Genomic DNA, 12,908 nt, shown 5'->3' on the forward strand with positions numbered 1-12,908 from the left:
TGTTCCCAAGAAAGCTAAGGTAACTGAGCTAAACTACTACCGCCCGTAGCACTCACTTCCGTCATCATGAAGTGCTTTGAGAGACTAGTCAAGGACCATATCACCTCCACCCTACCTGACACCCTAGACCCACTCCAATTTGCTTACCGCCCAAATAGGTCCACAGACGATGCAATCTCAACCACACTGCACACTGCCCTAACCCACCTGGACAAGAGGAATACCTATGTGAGAATGCTGTTCATCGACTACAGCTCGGCATTCAACACCATAGTACCCTCCAAGCTCGTCATCAAGCTCGAGACCCTGGGTCTCGACCCCGCCCTGTGCAACTGGGTACTGGACTTCCTGACGGGCCGCCCCAGGTGGTGAGGGTAGGCAACAACATCTCCTCCCCGCTGATCCTCAACACGGGGCCCCACAAGGGTGCGTTCTGAGCCCTCTCCTGTACTCCCTGTTCACCCACGACTGCGTGGCCACGCACGCCTCCAACTCAATCATCAAGTTTGCGGACGACACAACAGTGGTAGGCTTGATTACCAACAACAACGAGACGGCCTACAGGGAGGAGGTGAGGGCCCTCGGAGTGTGGTGTCAGGAAAATAACCTCACACTCAACGTCAACAAAACTAAGGAGATGATTGTGGACTTCAGGAAACAGCAGAGGGAACACCCCCCTATCCACATCGATGGAACAGTAGTGGAGAGGGTAGCAAGTTTTAAGTTCCTCGGCATACACATCACAGACAAACTGAATTGGTCCACTCACACTGACAGCGTCGTGAAAAAGGCGCAGCAGCGCCTCTTCAACCTCAGGAGGCTGAAGAAATTCGGCTTGTCACCAAAAGCACTCACAGACTTCTACAGATGCACAATCGAGAGCATCCTGGCGGGCTGTATCACCGCCTGGTACGGCAACTGCTCCGCCCTCAACCGTAAGGCTCTCCAGAGGGTAGTGAGGTCTGCACAACGCATCACCGGGGGCAAACTACCTGCCCTCCAGGACACCTACACCACCCGATGTTACAGGAAGGCCATAAAGATCATCAAGGACATCAACCACCCGAACCACTGCCTGTTCACCCGCTATCATCCAGAAGGCGAGGTCAGTACAGGTGCATCAAAGCTGGGACCGAGAGACTGAAAAACAGCTTCTATCTCAAGGCCATCAGACTGTTAAACAGCCACCACTAACATTGAGTGGCTGCTGCCAACACACTGTCATTGACACTGACCCAACTCCAGCCACTTTAATAATGGGAATTGATGGGAAATGATGTAAATATATCACTAGCCACTTTAAACAATGCTACCTTATATAATGTTACTTACCCTACATTATTCATCTCATATGCATACGTATATACTGTACTCTAGATCATCGACTGCATCCTTATGTCACTAGCCACTTTAACTATGCCACTTTGTTTACTTTGTCTACATACTCATCTCATATGTATATACTGTAATCGATACCATTTACTGTATGCTGCTCTGTACCATCACTCATTCATATATCCTTATGTACATATTCCTTATCCCCTTACACTGTGTATAAGACAGTAGTTTTGGAATTGTTAGTTAGATTACTTGTTGGTTATCACTGCATTGTCGGAACTAGAAGCACAAGCATTTCGCTACACTCGCATTAACATCTGCTAACCATGTGTATGTGACAAATACAATTTGATTTGATTGATTTGATTTGAGCCTTATTGCTATTATAAACTGGTTATCAGAGCAGTAAAACTAACGTTATCAGAGCAGTAAAACTAAACGTTTTGTCATACCCGTGGTATACGGTCTGATATGTCAGCCAATCAGCATTCAGGGTTCAAACCACCCAGTTTATAAAATGAAATAAACCATAAGCAATTTTCATGTGCAATTTTCTAAACTTACATTTCTAATCCAATGTTTGCCCTTGGTTTGCCTCTGGCATCGGTCCCTTGATTCTTTCCGATGGCATCCTGGCCCATTCCCTTGCCACTAGGAAATTTGGGCTAAGTCTAACTCTGAACTTCAATCAGGGAGAGTTGAATGATACTCCATCCAACAGAATTCTCAGAGCATACAGAAATAAAGCCCCCCCCCCCCTCATGGACCCAGCACTCACATCACACCACCACCCCTGCTGATCTGGTTTTTCGTGTTGCCTTGCCAATGGCCTAGCCCCAGGGCCTTGGCACTGACTGTTGGAGATGAGCCACTCAGGAGAGACGAAAAGGGGAGACAGAAAGATTGAAGGAAGGATGGAGAGCGAGAGAGGATGCAGGGAATAATTTATTTTCCCAAAGCTGGGTGCTGGGCCTGTAAATACATACAGTAGTAGTAAACACACAGTATTGCAGAGAGACACACACACAGAGAGCCCTGATCTGGCCGCTCCAGGCCCCCCACGGCCCCTAGCCCACTCATGTCTAATTACTGGGTATGGGCTGCCAAGGCCAATGCTATAGGGGGGACTGGAGCTTCTGTTGCTGGTGGAGACAGCTGCCGAATAGTTCCTGGAAATGGAACAGACTGAAACTGAGCAGAGCCAGGAGGAAGATTGACTGGGACATAGGGAAATAGAGGTTTCACTTTGTCTCTACTGCTGTACCTTACATGATGTATACTAGGAGTCTGCATCTTTTCCTTTCAAGACGATTCAATACATATCTAGATACAAGGGCTCCAATATGATATAGGATACATTTAGTTTGAAACGATTCGGTGCACTTCGGTTTGAGGAGAGAACGAATCGATGCGATTTGATGCGGTACGATTAGATGCAGAAACATTTGTTGCATAAACACATTCATTTTCACATTCAATATCTGCTGCTGATGGAGCTCATGAGCTGGACCTCTCTGAGCTGAATCTGTCTAATCTGACGTGTGTGTGTGTCTTTGTGAATTATGTATGTCTATGGTGTATGTACTATGAAGGCACCTGAGCTGAGCCACCCCACTATCAGATTAGGGGTGGCAATGTTTTTTGGCCCCCCCACTTTGGTTCTGAAATCCCCATCACCCACTAATTCACTTGTCATTTTTGCAGATGAAGTGTTTGATGTAGTAATGTATCAATATGTATCGTTTACAAATTAGCTATGACATGGGCAATGAATATAGAGCACAATTTTGAATTTCACCCCCATCTCCAAATCAAATGGTTTTGACCATTTGGACATTTTTATGGAGTTAGATTATTTTCTCCTCTTGCTTCGGCCATGCAGTGAGCCTCACAAAGTGATATCTGTCCTCGTTATGAAATTATCAACTTTTCCCTGTATATAAAAAAACAAACAAAAGAAACATAAACACAGAATGTTTTAAACAGCACTACCAAAGGTTTTGCTGTTGGTGAACCTGAACAATCAAATCTATTGTAAAACCCGTTCAGCAGGTATAGCCAGATGAGTTATGTCTCCGGTAGTTTCATTTTATTGCAGTAAAACACCATTTTCAACAGTGCATAGATAACAATAACCTAGCAAATTACAGGGGTTGTCATTCAATTAATAAAGCCTAATATCACGCAAGCTATTGTAGTGTTTGAATGCTGAAGGTGCCGCGTAGATGTGCAAGATCAGGAACAGGCACCGATCTCGCGTTGGTCAGTTTGCGAAACTGGGAACGGTGCGCAGTTTGACTAGGATACTGATATTGCCCGGGGTTGTTCAACTAAATGACTTGTAGATCAATGACTTTCAACACAGTTACAGTTGAAGTCGGAAGTTTACATACAACTTAGCCAAATACATTTAAACTCAGTTTTTCCACAATTCCTGACATTTAATCCCAGTAAAAATTCCCTGTCTTAGGTCAGTTAGGATCAGCACTTTATTTTAAGAATGTGAAATGTCAGAATAATAGTAGAGAGAATGATTCATTTCAGATTTGATTTCTTTCATCACATTCCCAGTAGTTCAGAAGTTTACATACACTCAGTTAGTATTTGGTAGCATTGCCTTTAAATTGTTTAACTTGGGTCAAACGTTTCGGGTAGCCTTCCACAAGCTTCCCACAACAAGTTGGGTGAATTTTGGCCCATTCCTCCTGACAGAGCTGGTGTAACTGAGTCAGGTTTGTAGGCCGCCTTGCTCGCACACGCTTTTTCAGTTCTGCCCACACATTTTCTATGGGATTGAGGTCATGGCTTTGTGATGGCCACTCCAATACCTTGACTTTGTTGTCCAGAGGCCATGTTGCCACAACTTTGGAAGTATGTTTGGGGTTATTGTCCATTTGGAAGACCCATTTGCGACCAAGCTTTAACTTCCTGACTGATATCTTGAGATGTTGCTTCAATATATCCACATGATTTTCCTTCCTCATGATGCTATCTATTTTGTGAAGTGCACAAGTCCCTTCTGCAGCAAAGCACACCCACAACATGATGCTGCCACCCCCGTGCTTCACGGTTGGGATGGTGTTCTTCGGCTTGCAAGCATCCCACTTTTTCCTCCAAACATAATGATGGTCATTATGGCCAAACAGTTCTATTTTTGTTTCATCAGACCAGAGGACATTTCTCCAAACAGTACGATCTTTGTCCCCATGTGCAGTTGCAAACCATAGTCTGGCTTTTTTTATGGCGGTTTTGGAGCAGTGGCTTCTTCCTTGCTGAGCCGCCTTTCAGGTTATGTCGATATAGGACTCATTTTACTGTGGATATAGATACTTTTGTACCTGTTTCCTCCAGCATCTTCACAAGGTCCTTTGCTGTTGTTCTAGGATGGATTTGCACTTTTCTCACCAAAGTATGTTCATCTCTAGGAGACAGAATGCGTCTCCTTCCTGAGCAGTATGACGGCTGCGTGGTCCCATGGTGTTTATATTTGCGTACTATTGTTTGTACAGATGAACGTGGTACCTTCAGGCATTTGGAAATTGCTCCCAAGGATGAACCAGACTTGTGGAGGTCTACAATTTTTTTTCTGAGGTTGTGGCTGATTTCTTTTGATTTTCCCATGATGTCAAGCAAAGAGGCACTGAGTTTGAAGGTAGGCCTGAAATGCGTCCACAGGTACACCTCCAATTGACTCAAATGATGTCAATTAGCCTATCGGAAGCTTATAAAGCCATGACATCATTTTCTGGAATTTTCCAAGCTGTTTATCGGCACGGTCATCTGACCCACTGGAATTGTGATATAGTGAATTATAAGTGAAATAATCTGTCTGTAAACAATTGTTGGGAAAAATGACTTGGTGTCATGCACAAAGTAGATGTCCTAACCGACTTGCCAAAACTATAGTTTGTTAACAAGAAATTTATGGAGTGGTTTAAAAACGAGTTTTAATGACTCCAACCTAAGAATATGTAAACTTCCGACTTCAACTGTACATGCAGTTGGACACTGAACGAGAGGACGCATCAGCTGTCGCTAAAGATGAGAGGTGTTTTCAGAAGATAGAATGTAATATGAGGAGAACATTTTAGTGAACCAGCGATTCATAACGTTTCAATAGATTTTCTGACTGATCCATGCTGCATTTGGATCGGTTTAGGGTCCGCGGAACCATGCACTTGCATCTTAAACATTTGATTAGGGACCTGATGCGTATCATTACATCCCTAAAGTTTTCTCTATGTAGTAGAAGGTTGTCTGTGTTTCTGATATAGAATGACTTGAGTATATATGCTGTATTCTGGTCTATATGTATTACATGTGACTTAGTCTGTCCAGAAATACTCAGAAAGCTCTCTTGAGATTGGCATTGAGTGGTACTCCATGTGTGATATGGGTCGAGGTCATAAGTCACAATGTTTCCCCCTGTGTGTATGTGCTTGTTTCCCTGTGTGTGTGTGTGTGTGTGTGTGTATGTGTGTGCAGATGGAGGATAAGAACAGGCAGCTGCTGGAGCGTTTGGAGATAGCAGAGCAGAAGCTGCAGCAGACCATGAGAAAGGCTGAGACCCTGCCAGAGGTGGAGGCTGAACTGGCCCAGAGGATAGCAGCACTCACCAAGGTGAGAGGACACACACACACACACACACATACACGGTCACACACACATAAACACACTTGTATGCATGCAGACACAGACGCAGCACACACGTTGCTCCCATCATTAAAGTAACTCCAGTGCTTCCAGTTTTCTATGAAATATGACCTAAAATGAAATACAATATGAGTGAAATAGTTTCCTTCCCAAAAATGTTTTAAATTATTATGTTAAAAAGCATATTTTCTGTGTTGGAATGTTATGGGCATACCGCAACAACTGAATGGTGTGGGCGTATACCAGTCATATAAAATATTCATGCAAGTAGACCGCTGATTGGCCAGCTCATCCTCCAGGAGGAAATATCAAGCATTTTTTAAACAGTCTGTTTGAGATACAAGTTTGAGGTGGGGTTTTGTATGTGTTCTTTTCCAATTTATGCTTTGGCCACAAATACAAGGGATGAGGATGAGTAGGATAAGTCAACAAAATGATTTGGGTATGAGTTAACAGAATATGAACATTTAAAAGTCAGATTGTCACTGGACAGTTACTTTAACCACTCCATCATATTCTAGGAGAGGTCATTTCAAAACTGCTTATGTATAACTGATTATCATCATACATGTAGAATATTCCAGAGTGAGTCTTTTCAATGATGTGTTGTTTGTTATGTGTTAGTACTGTATGTGCAGGCTATGCATGCGATCACCTCTGACCCTGTGATATGTTCCTCTCCTCTCCTGCTGCCCCATAGTCTGACTCGAGCTCCGCCTCCTCTCCTGATGATTATCAGTTTGTTATGGAAGCTAAACTCCAAGACATGAACTCCATTCTTAGGAAGGTAGTCCCACAGGGTGCCACAGTACTGTCGCTAAATACAAGACTACATTTAAACAATTTAAAAAATCCATGCTGGTGTTATTTCTTTCTGTTGTCACGAGTCATTGTACTGAGATTGCTTGTTGGGGATATTTGTTTTTCCTTGTGTCCGTAGGCAGGGTTGAAACTGTGGGGAAAGCTGCATGTCACTGGCTGGGCTCATTGTTAGTAGACTTAACTGCTGCAGCAACTGCTTGTGACCTGGCCCTTCTCTCACCTCTCTCTCTCTACCTGTGCTTTGGTGATCTATCTGTTCCATCTGAGACTGGAGGAGTAGAGGCTTTTGGCTCTGTCTTGTCTTGTTGCCCCTGCATTATGTGTCTGTGTTGCCCTCCATGGCTGCTAAACTGGCGGGTCACTGTGCCCCCTGCCCCCCTTTCTCTCTCCCCCCATCCCTGTCTGTGTGGTGGCCCCTGCAGGCAGAGGAGCGTCACGGCAGTATCGAGGAACGCATGAGGCACCTGGAGGGCCAGCTGGAGGAGAAGCACCAGGAGTTGCTCAGAGTGAGTCACCCCCAGGGGACTATGATAACATGCTAGGCTAGGTTATGCTACATGATGCTACATTCCACCTATTCACTGACCATGGGCAGCCTAGCATGCTAGCTGCCATAAGGCTAGTATGCTAGATTAAGCTACATGCTGCCCATCACAGCCTGGCTTCATTGCACCTGCTGCTCATAGATGTTTAAGAGAATGACTTGTTTCAGTATTTTACAACATTAGAGTGGTTAGAAAATGCACTCGTGTGGTAAGACATACTGTCAAGCTTCTGCTTTTGAAAGTCACACACTTTGTATTTTTTGTCCCCCTCAGGCTCGGCAGAGAGAAAAGATGAACGAGGAACACAACAAGCGCCTGTCGGACACGGTGGACAGACTTCTCACAGAGTCCAACGAACGTCTTCAGCTCCACCTGAAAGAGAGGATGGCTGCTCTAGAAGAGAAGGTTAAACATGGAGACCACATCAATACCAATATGTCCTAAAGTTTTATTTCAGATGAATTTGAGCAAATGTCCATAGATTGACTGGAATACTTCTCTTTCCATTTCAGAACGTTTTAATACAAGACTCGGAAGGCTACAGAAAACAGTACGAGGATTCAATCCATGAAAAAGTAAATCCCCCCGATCAGAAGTTATTACATTTTTCTCTCCCTCAGTTTTTAATTTTACTCGATGTTGGTTTAATAAAGTGCTTTTTAATAGATAAATAATGATCTGGGTGTTGGACTTTGGGTTTCATTTGTTATCATCTTCTCCATTGAATATTCACAAGAAACCTTTGCTCTCGGTTCAGATAGTGAGATAGAAATCCATAACCAGGCAGAGTACGAGAACTGACGAGCAAGTGCTGTCCAATCATGTTGTGGAGATTGAAATTGCAATCCAGGGTTTTACGGTAATGAATAAGAAACTTCACAAGGTTTTCTGTACACCTCATGTTGTCCCTGTTTCCCGGCTTCCCTCCAGACTCATCTGGCAGATGAGATAGACAAGCTGAGATCAGAGTTGGACCAGTTCCGACTGAGAACAGGCTCACTCACAGAACCCACTCTGTCACGGTATGGGTGAGTTTGTAGGTGTGTGTGTGTGTGTGTGTGTGTGTGTGTGTGTGTGTGTGTGTGTGTGTGTGTGTGTGTGTGTGTGTGAGTGTGTGAGTGTATATACACTGAGTGTACAAAACATTATGAACACCTTCCTAATATTGAGGAACTACTACCATATCCTGTTCCATTGCACTAAAAATATTTTGTCTTGCCCATTGGCACACAAGGCACACATACACAATCCATGTCTCAATTGTCTCAAGGCTCGTCTACTCCCCTTCATCTACACTGATTTGAAGGGATCATGGCTTTCACCTGGATTCACCAGGTCATTCTATGTCATGGAAAGAGCAGGTGTCATTAATGTTGTGTGTGTGTGTGTGTGTGTGTGTGTGTGTGTGGGGGGGGTGGGTGGGTGGGTGGTTGGGGGATTACTTTTATTTTTCCACTGACAAAATGTGTGATAAAGTCCAAATAACTGGGCTGGAGTTCTGTGATGACAGCAGCTGTCATGATCTCCTGATTGTCCTCTTTAGTCACAACTCATTAGAAAAGCAATTTGCCACCGGTTGAAAACCACACAAGCACTGACTGTTGATTCCTTACAAATTGCATGATGCGTCACAACATTGTCCTCCGACTAGATAAACAAGCAGGCCATTTTAAACAAGCAGATCCTCTTGGTTTTGGCATTGTTCTTTGCACAATATCTGCAATTTCAATACTGCCTTCAGTTTGAACAAAGTTGATGTTACGGTGACTGACATGCGTGTTCTATCTATCTATCTATCTATCTATCTATCTATCTATCTATCTATCAGGTCTCACCTGGACACGTCGGGGGAGCTCCGATTCTCCCTTGGCTCCCTGGCTGAGACCCAGTCAGACCACTACCGGTCAGCCAAGGTCATCCGCAGGCCCAGGAGAGGACGCATGGGTCTCCACAGGGACGAGAGCAAGGTCAGGAACTAGTCTCTCTCTGGTCAGCCCTGGCTGAGGCAGAGGCAGTACCAGGTCTATTCTATCCATTAAGCCAGGAGAGCTTAAACAAGTACAGATAAAGTATTTGAACTCAGGTCTGTATGACATACATGGTTGCATGGAGCCAGACTGTTAGCATTAGCATGACAGAGGGAAAACTGTTGGAGATGGGTATGATTGGTTAGCATTAGCATGACATAGGGAAAACTGTTGGAGATGGGTATGATTGGTTAGCATTAGCATGACAGAGGGAAAACTGTTGGAGATGGGTATGATTGGTTAGCATTTGCATGACAGAGGGAAAACTGTTGGATATGGGTATGATTGGTTAGCATTAGCATGACAGAGGGAAAACTGTTGGATATGGGTATGATTGGTTAGCATTAGCATGACAGAGGGAAAACTGTTGGATATGGGTATGATTGGTTAGCATTAGCATGACAGAGGGAAAACTGTTGGAGATGGGTATGATTGGTTAGCATTAGCATGACAGAGGGAAAACTGTTGGAGATGGTTGTGATTGGTTAGCATTGCCTTTGAGGATCATTGTTATAAAGTACTACTGTTACAGTGACTCAGGATTGAAGACTGCAATAACCTGGAGATAAATACTGACATTCAGCAGTAATCTTAGAAGCATGTTTTAGCATATTTTTATTAAAAACTCTTTAATGGCTTGTTAAGATACTTTGGGACATATTAAAAGTCAGGCCTCATTATTTTGTCTGATGAAAGGTGAATTAGTAGAGACATTTTAAGCTCCCTGAAGCTGACAGCTTAGCCAATTATTTTATACAACCAAAATACTGCATTGAATGCATTAATCATAATGTGTGCTGTAATATTTGTACAGTGCAAAAACATATTCAAGTCTCTTCACATTAAACTTTCACATCTCTCTACAGTTATGTCATCCTACCCATGATGTTTTACCAGGATTACCTCAAGAACACTCCCTTCCGTTGATTAGTGCACACTTCTGTATCTGTGAACCCTCCCTCCCCTACAGGCTAAGTCACTGGGGGAGCACGAGTGGCGCTCTCAGCAGCTAGGCATCCTGGGTAGCCACCCCTTTGAGAGTGAGATGTCTGACATGTCGGACATTGATGACGATGACCGGGAGACCATGTTCAGCTCCATGGACCTGCTGTCCCCCGGCGGTCACTCAGACGCCCAGACCCTAGCCATGATGCTGCAGGAGCAGCTTGACGCCATTAACAAAGAGATACGGTACGGGACCTTAACCTTGCTCTTATTGGACAGACCATGCTAGGGACCAGACATTTACCTGACTTTAACCCTGCAGTTATTGGACAGACCATGCTAGGGACAAGACATTTACCTGAATTTAACCCTGCTCTTATTGGACAGACCATGCTAGGGACCAGACATTTACCTGACCTTAACCCTGCTCTATTTGGACAGACCATGCTAGGGACCAGACATTTACCTGACCTTAACCCTGCTCTATTTGGACAGACCATGCTAGGGACCAGACATTTACCTGACCTTAACCCTGCTCTATTTGGACAGACCATGCTAGGGACTAGACATTTACCTGAACTTAAACCCTGCTGTTATTGGACAGACCATGCTCGGGACCAGACATTTACCTGACTTTAACCCTGATGTTATTAGACAGACCATGCTAGGAACCAGACATTTACCTGACTTTAACCCTGATGTTATTAGACAGATCATGCTAGGGACCAGACATTTACCTGACTTTAACCCTGCTTTTATTGGACAGACCATGCTAGGGACCAGACATTTACCTGACTTTAACCCTGATGTTATTAAACAGACCATGCTAGGGACCAGACATTTACCTGACTTTAACCCTGATGTTATTAGACAGACCATGCTAGGGACCAGACATTTACCTGACTTTAACCCTGATGTTATTAAACAGACCATGCTAGGGACCAGACATTTACCTGGCTTTAACCCTGATGTTATTAGACAGACCATGCTAGGGACCAGACATTTACCTGACTTTAACCCTGATGTTATTAAACAGACCATGCTAGGGACCAGACATTTACCTGACTTTAACCCTGATGTTATTAGACAGACCATGCTAGGGACCAGACATTTACCTGACTTTAACCCTGATGTTATTAAACAGACCATGCTAGGGACCAGACATTTACCTGACTTTAACCCTGCTCTTATTGGACAGACCATGCTAGGGACCAGACATTTACCTGAACTTAAACCCTGCTGTTATTGGACAGACCATGCTCGGGACCAGACATTTACCTGACTTTAACCCTGATGTTATTAGACAGACCATGCTAGGGACCAGACATTTAACTGAACTTAACCCTGCTGTTATTGGACAGACCATGCTAGGGACCAGACATTTAACTGAACTTAACCCTGCTCTTATTGGACAGAACATGCTCGGGACCAGACATTTACCTGACTTTAACCCTGCTGTTATTGGACAGAACATGCTAGGGACCAGACATTTACTTGAACTTAAACCTATTATTATCGGTCAGACCATGCTAGGGACCAGACATTTACCTGACTTTAACCCTGATGTTATTAAACAGACCATGCTAGGGACCAGACATTTACCTGACTTTAACCCTGATGTTATTAGACAGACCATGCTAGGGACCAGACATTTACCTGGCTTTAACCCTGATGTTATTAGACAGACCATGCTAGGGACCAGACATTTACCTGACTTTAACCCTGATGTTATTAGACAGACCATGCTAGGGACCAGACATTTACCTGGCTTTAACCCTGATGTTATTAGACAGAACATGCTAGGGACCAGACATTTACCTGACTTTAACCCTGATGTTATTAAACAGACCATGCTAGGGACCAGACATTTACCTGACTTTAACCCTGATGTTATTAGACAGACCATGCTAGGGACCAGACATTTACCTGACTTTAACCCTGCTCTTATTGGACAGACCATGCTAGGGACCAGACATTTACCTGACCTTAACCCTGCTCTTATTGGACAGACCATGCTAGGGACCAGACATTTACCTGACCTTAACCCTGCTCTATTTGGACAGACCATGCTAGGGACCAGACATTTACCTGACTTTAACCCTGATGTTATTAAACAGACCATGCTAGGGACCAGACATTTACCTGACTTTAACCCTGCTGTTATTAAACAGACCATGCTAGGGACCAGACATTTACCTGACTTTAACCCTGATGTTATTAGACAGAACATGCTAGGGACCAGACATTTACCTGGCTTTAACCCTGCTGTTATTGGACAGACCATGCTAGGGACCAGACATTTAACTGAACTTAACCCTGCTCTTATTGGACAGAACATGCTCGGGACCAGACATTTACCTGACTTTAACCCTGCTGTTATTGGACAGACCATGCTAGGGACCAGACATTTACTTGAACTTAAACCTATTATTATCGGTCAGACCATGCTAGGGACCAGACATTTACCTGACTTTAACCCTGATGTTATTAAACAGACCATGCTAGGGACCAGACATTTACCTGACTTTAACCCTGATGTTATTAGACAGACCATGCTAGGGACCAGACATTTACCTGA

General features: G+C 44.0%; 1 protein-coding gene across 4 annotated transcripts in view; it reads left to right on the forward strand.

Annotated features, from left to right (window-relative positions):
* LOC115118539 (liprin-alpha-2-like) overlaps window positions 1-12,908 on the forward strand; it is a 91,904-nt gene that overhangs the window by 20,801 nt on the left and 58,195 nt on the right. For all 4 annotated transcript variants that reach the window (XM_065021565.1, XM_065021564.1, XM_065021563.1 and 1 more), the window contains exons 7-13: window positions 5,824-5,958; window positions 7,236-7,319; window positions 7,632-7,763; window positions 7,871-7,933; window positions 8,289-8,386; window positions 9,187-9,325; window positions 10,356-10,576. In XM_065021565.1, the coding sequence (XP_064877637.1) occupies window positions 5,824-5,958; window positions 7,236-7,319; window positions 7,632-7,763; window positions 7,871-7,933; window positions 8,289-8,386; window positions 9,187-9,325; window positions 10,356-10,576 (872 nt within the window). The remainder of the gene's footprint in view (window positions 1-5,823; window positions 5,959-7,235; window positions 7,320-7,631; window positions 7,764-7,870; window positions 7,934-8,288; window positions 8,387-9,186; window positions 9,326-10,355; window positions 10,577-12,908) is intronic.

Source organism: Oncorhynchus nerka, linkage group LG8 (assembly GCF_034236695.1).
Source record: "Oncorhynchus nerka isolate Pitt River linkage group LG8, Oner_Uvic_2.0, whole genome shotgun sequence".
NCBI lineage: Eukaryota > Metazoa > Chordata > Actinopteri > Salmoniformes > Salmonidae > Oncorhynchus > Oncorhynchus nerka.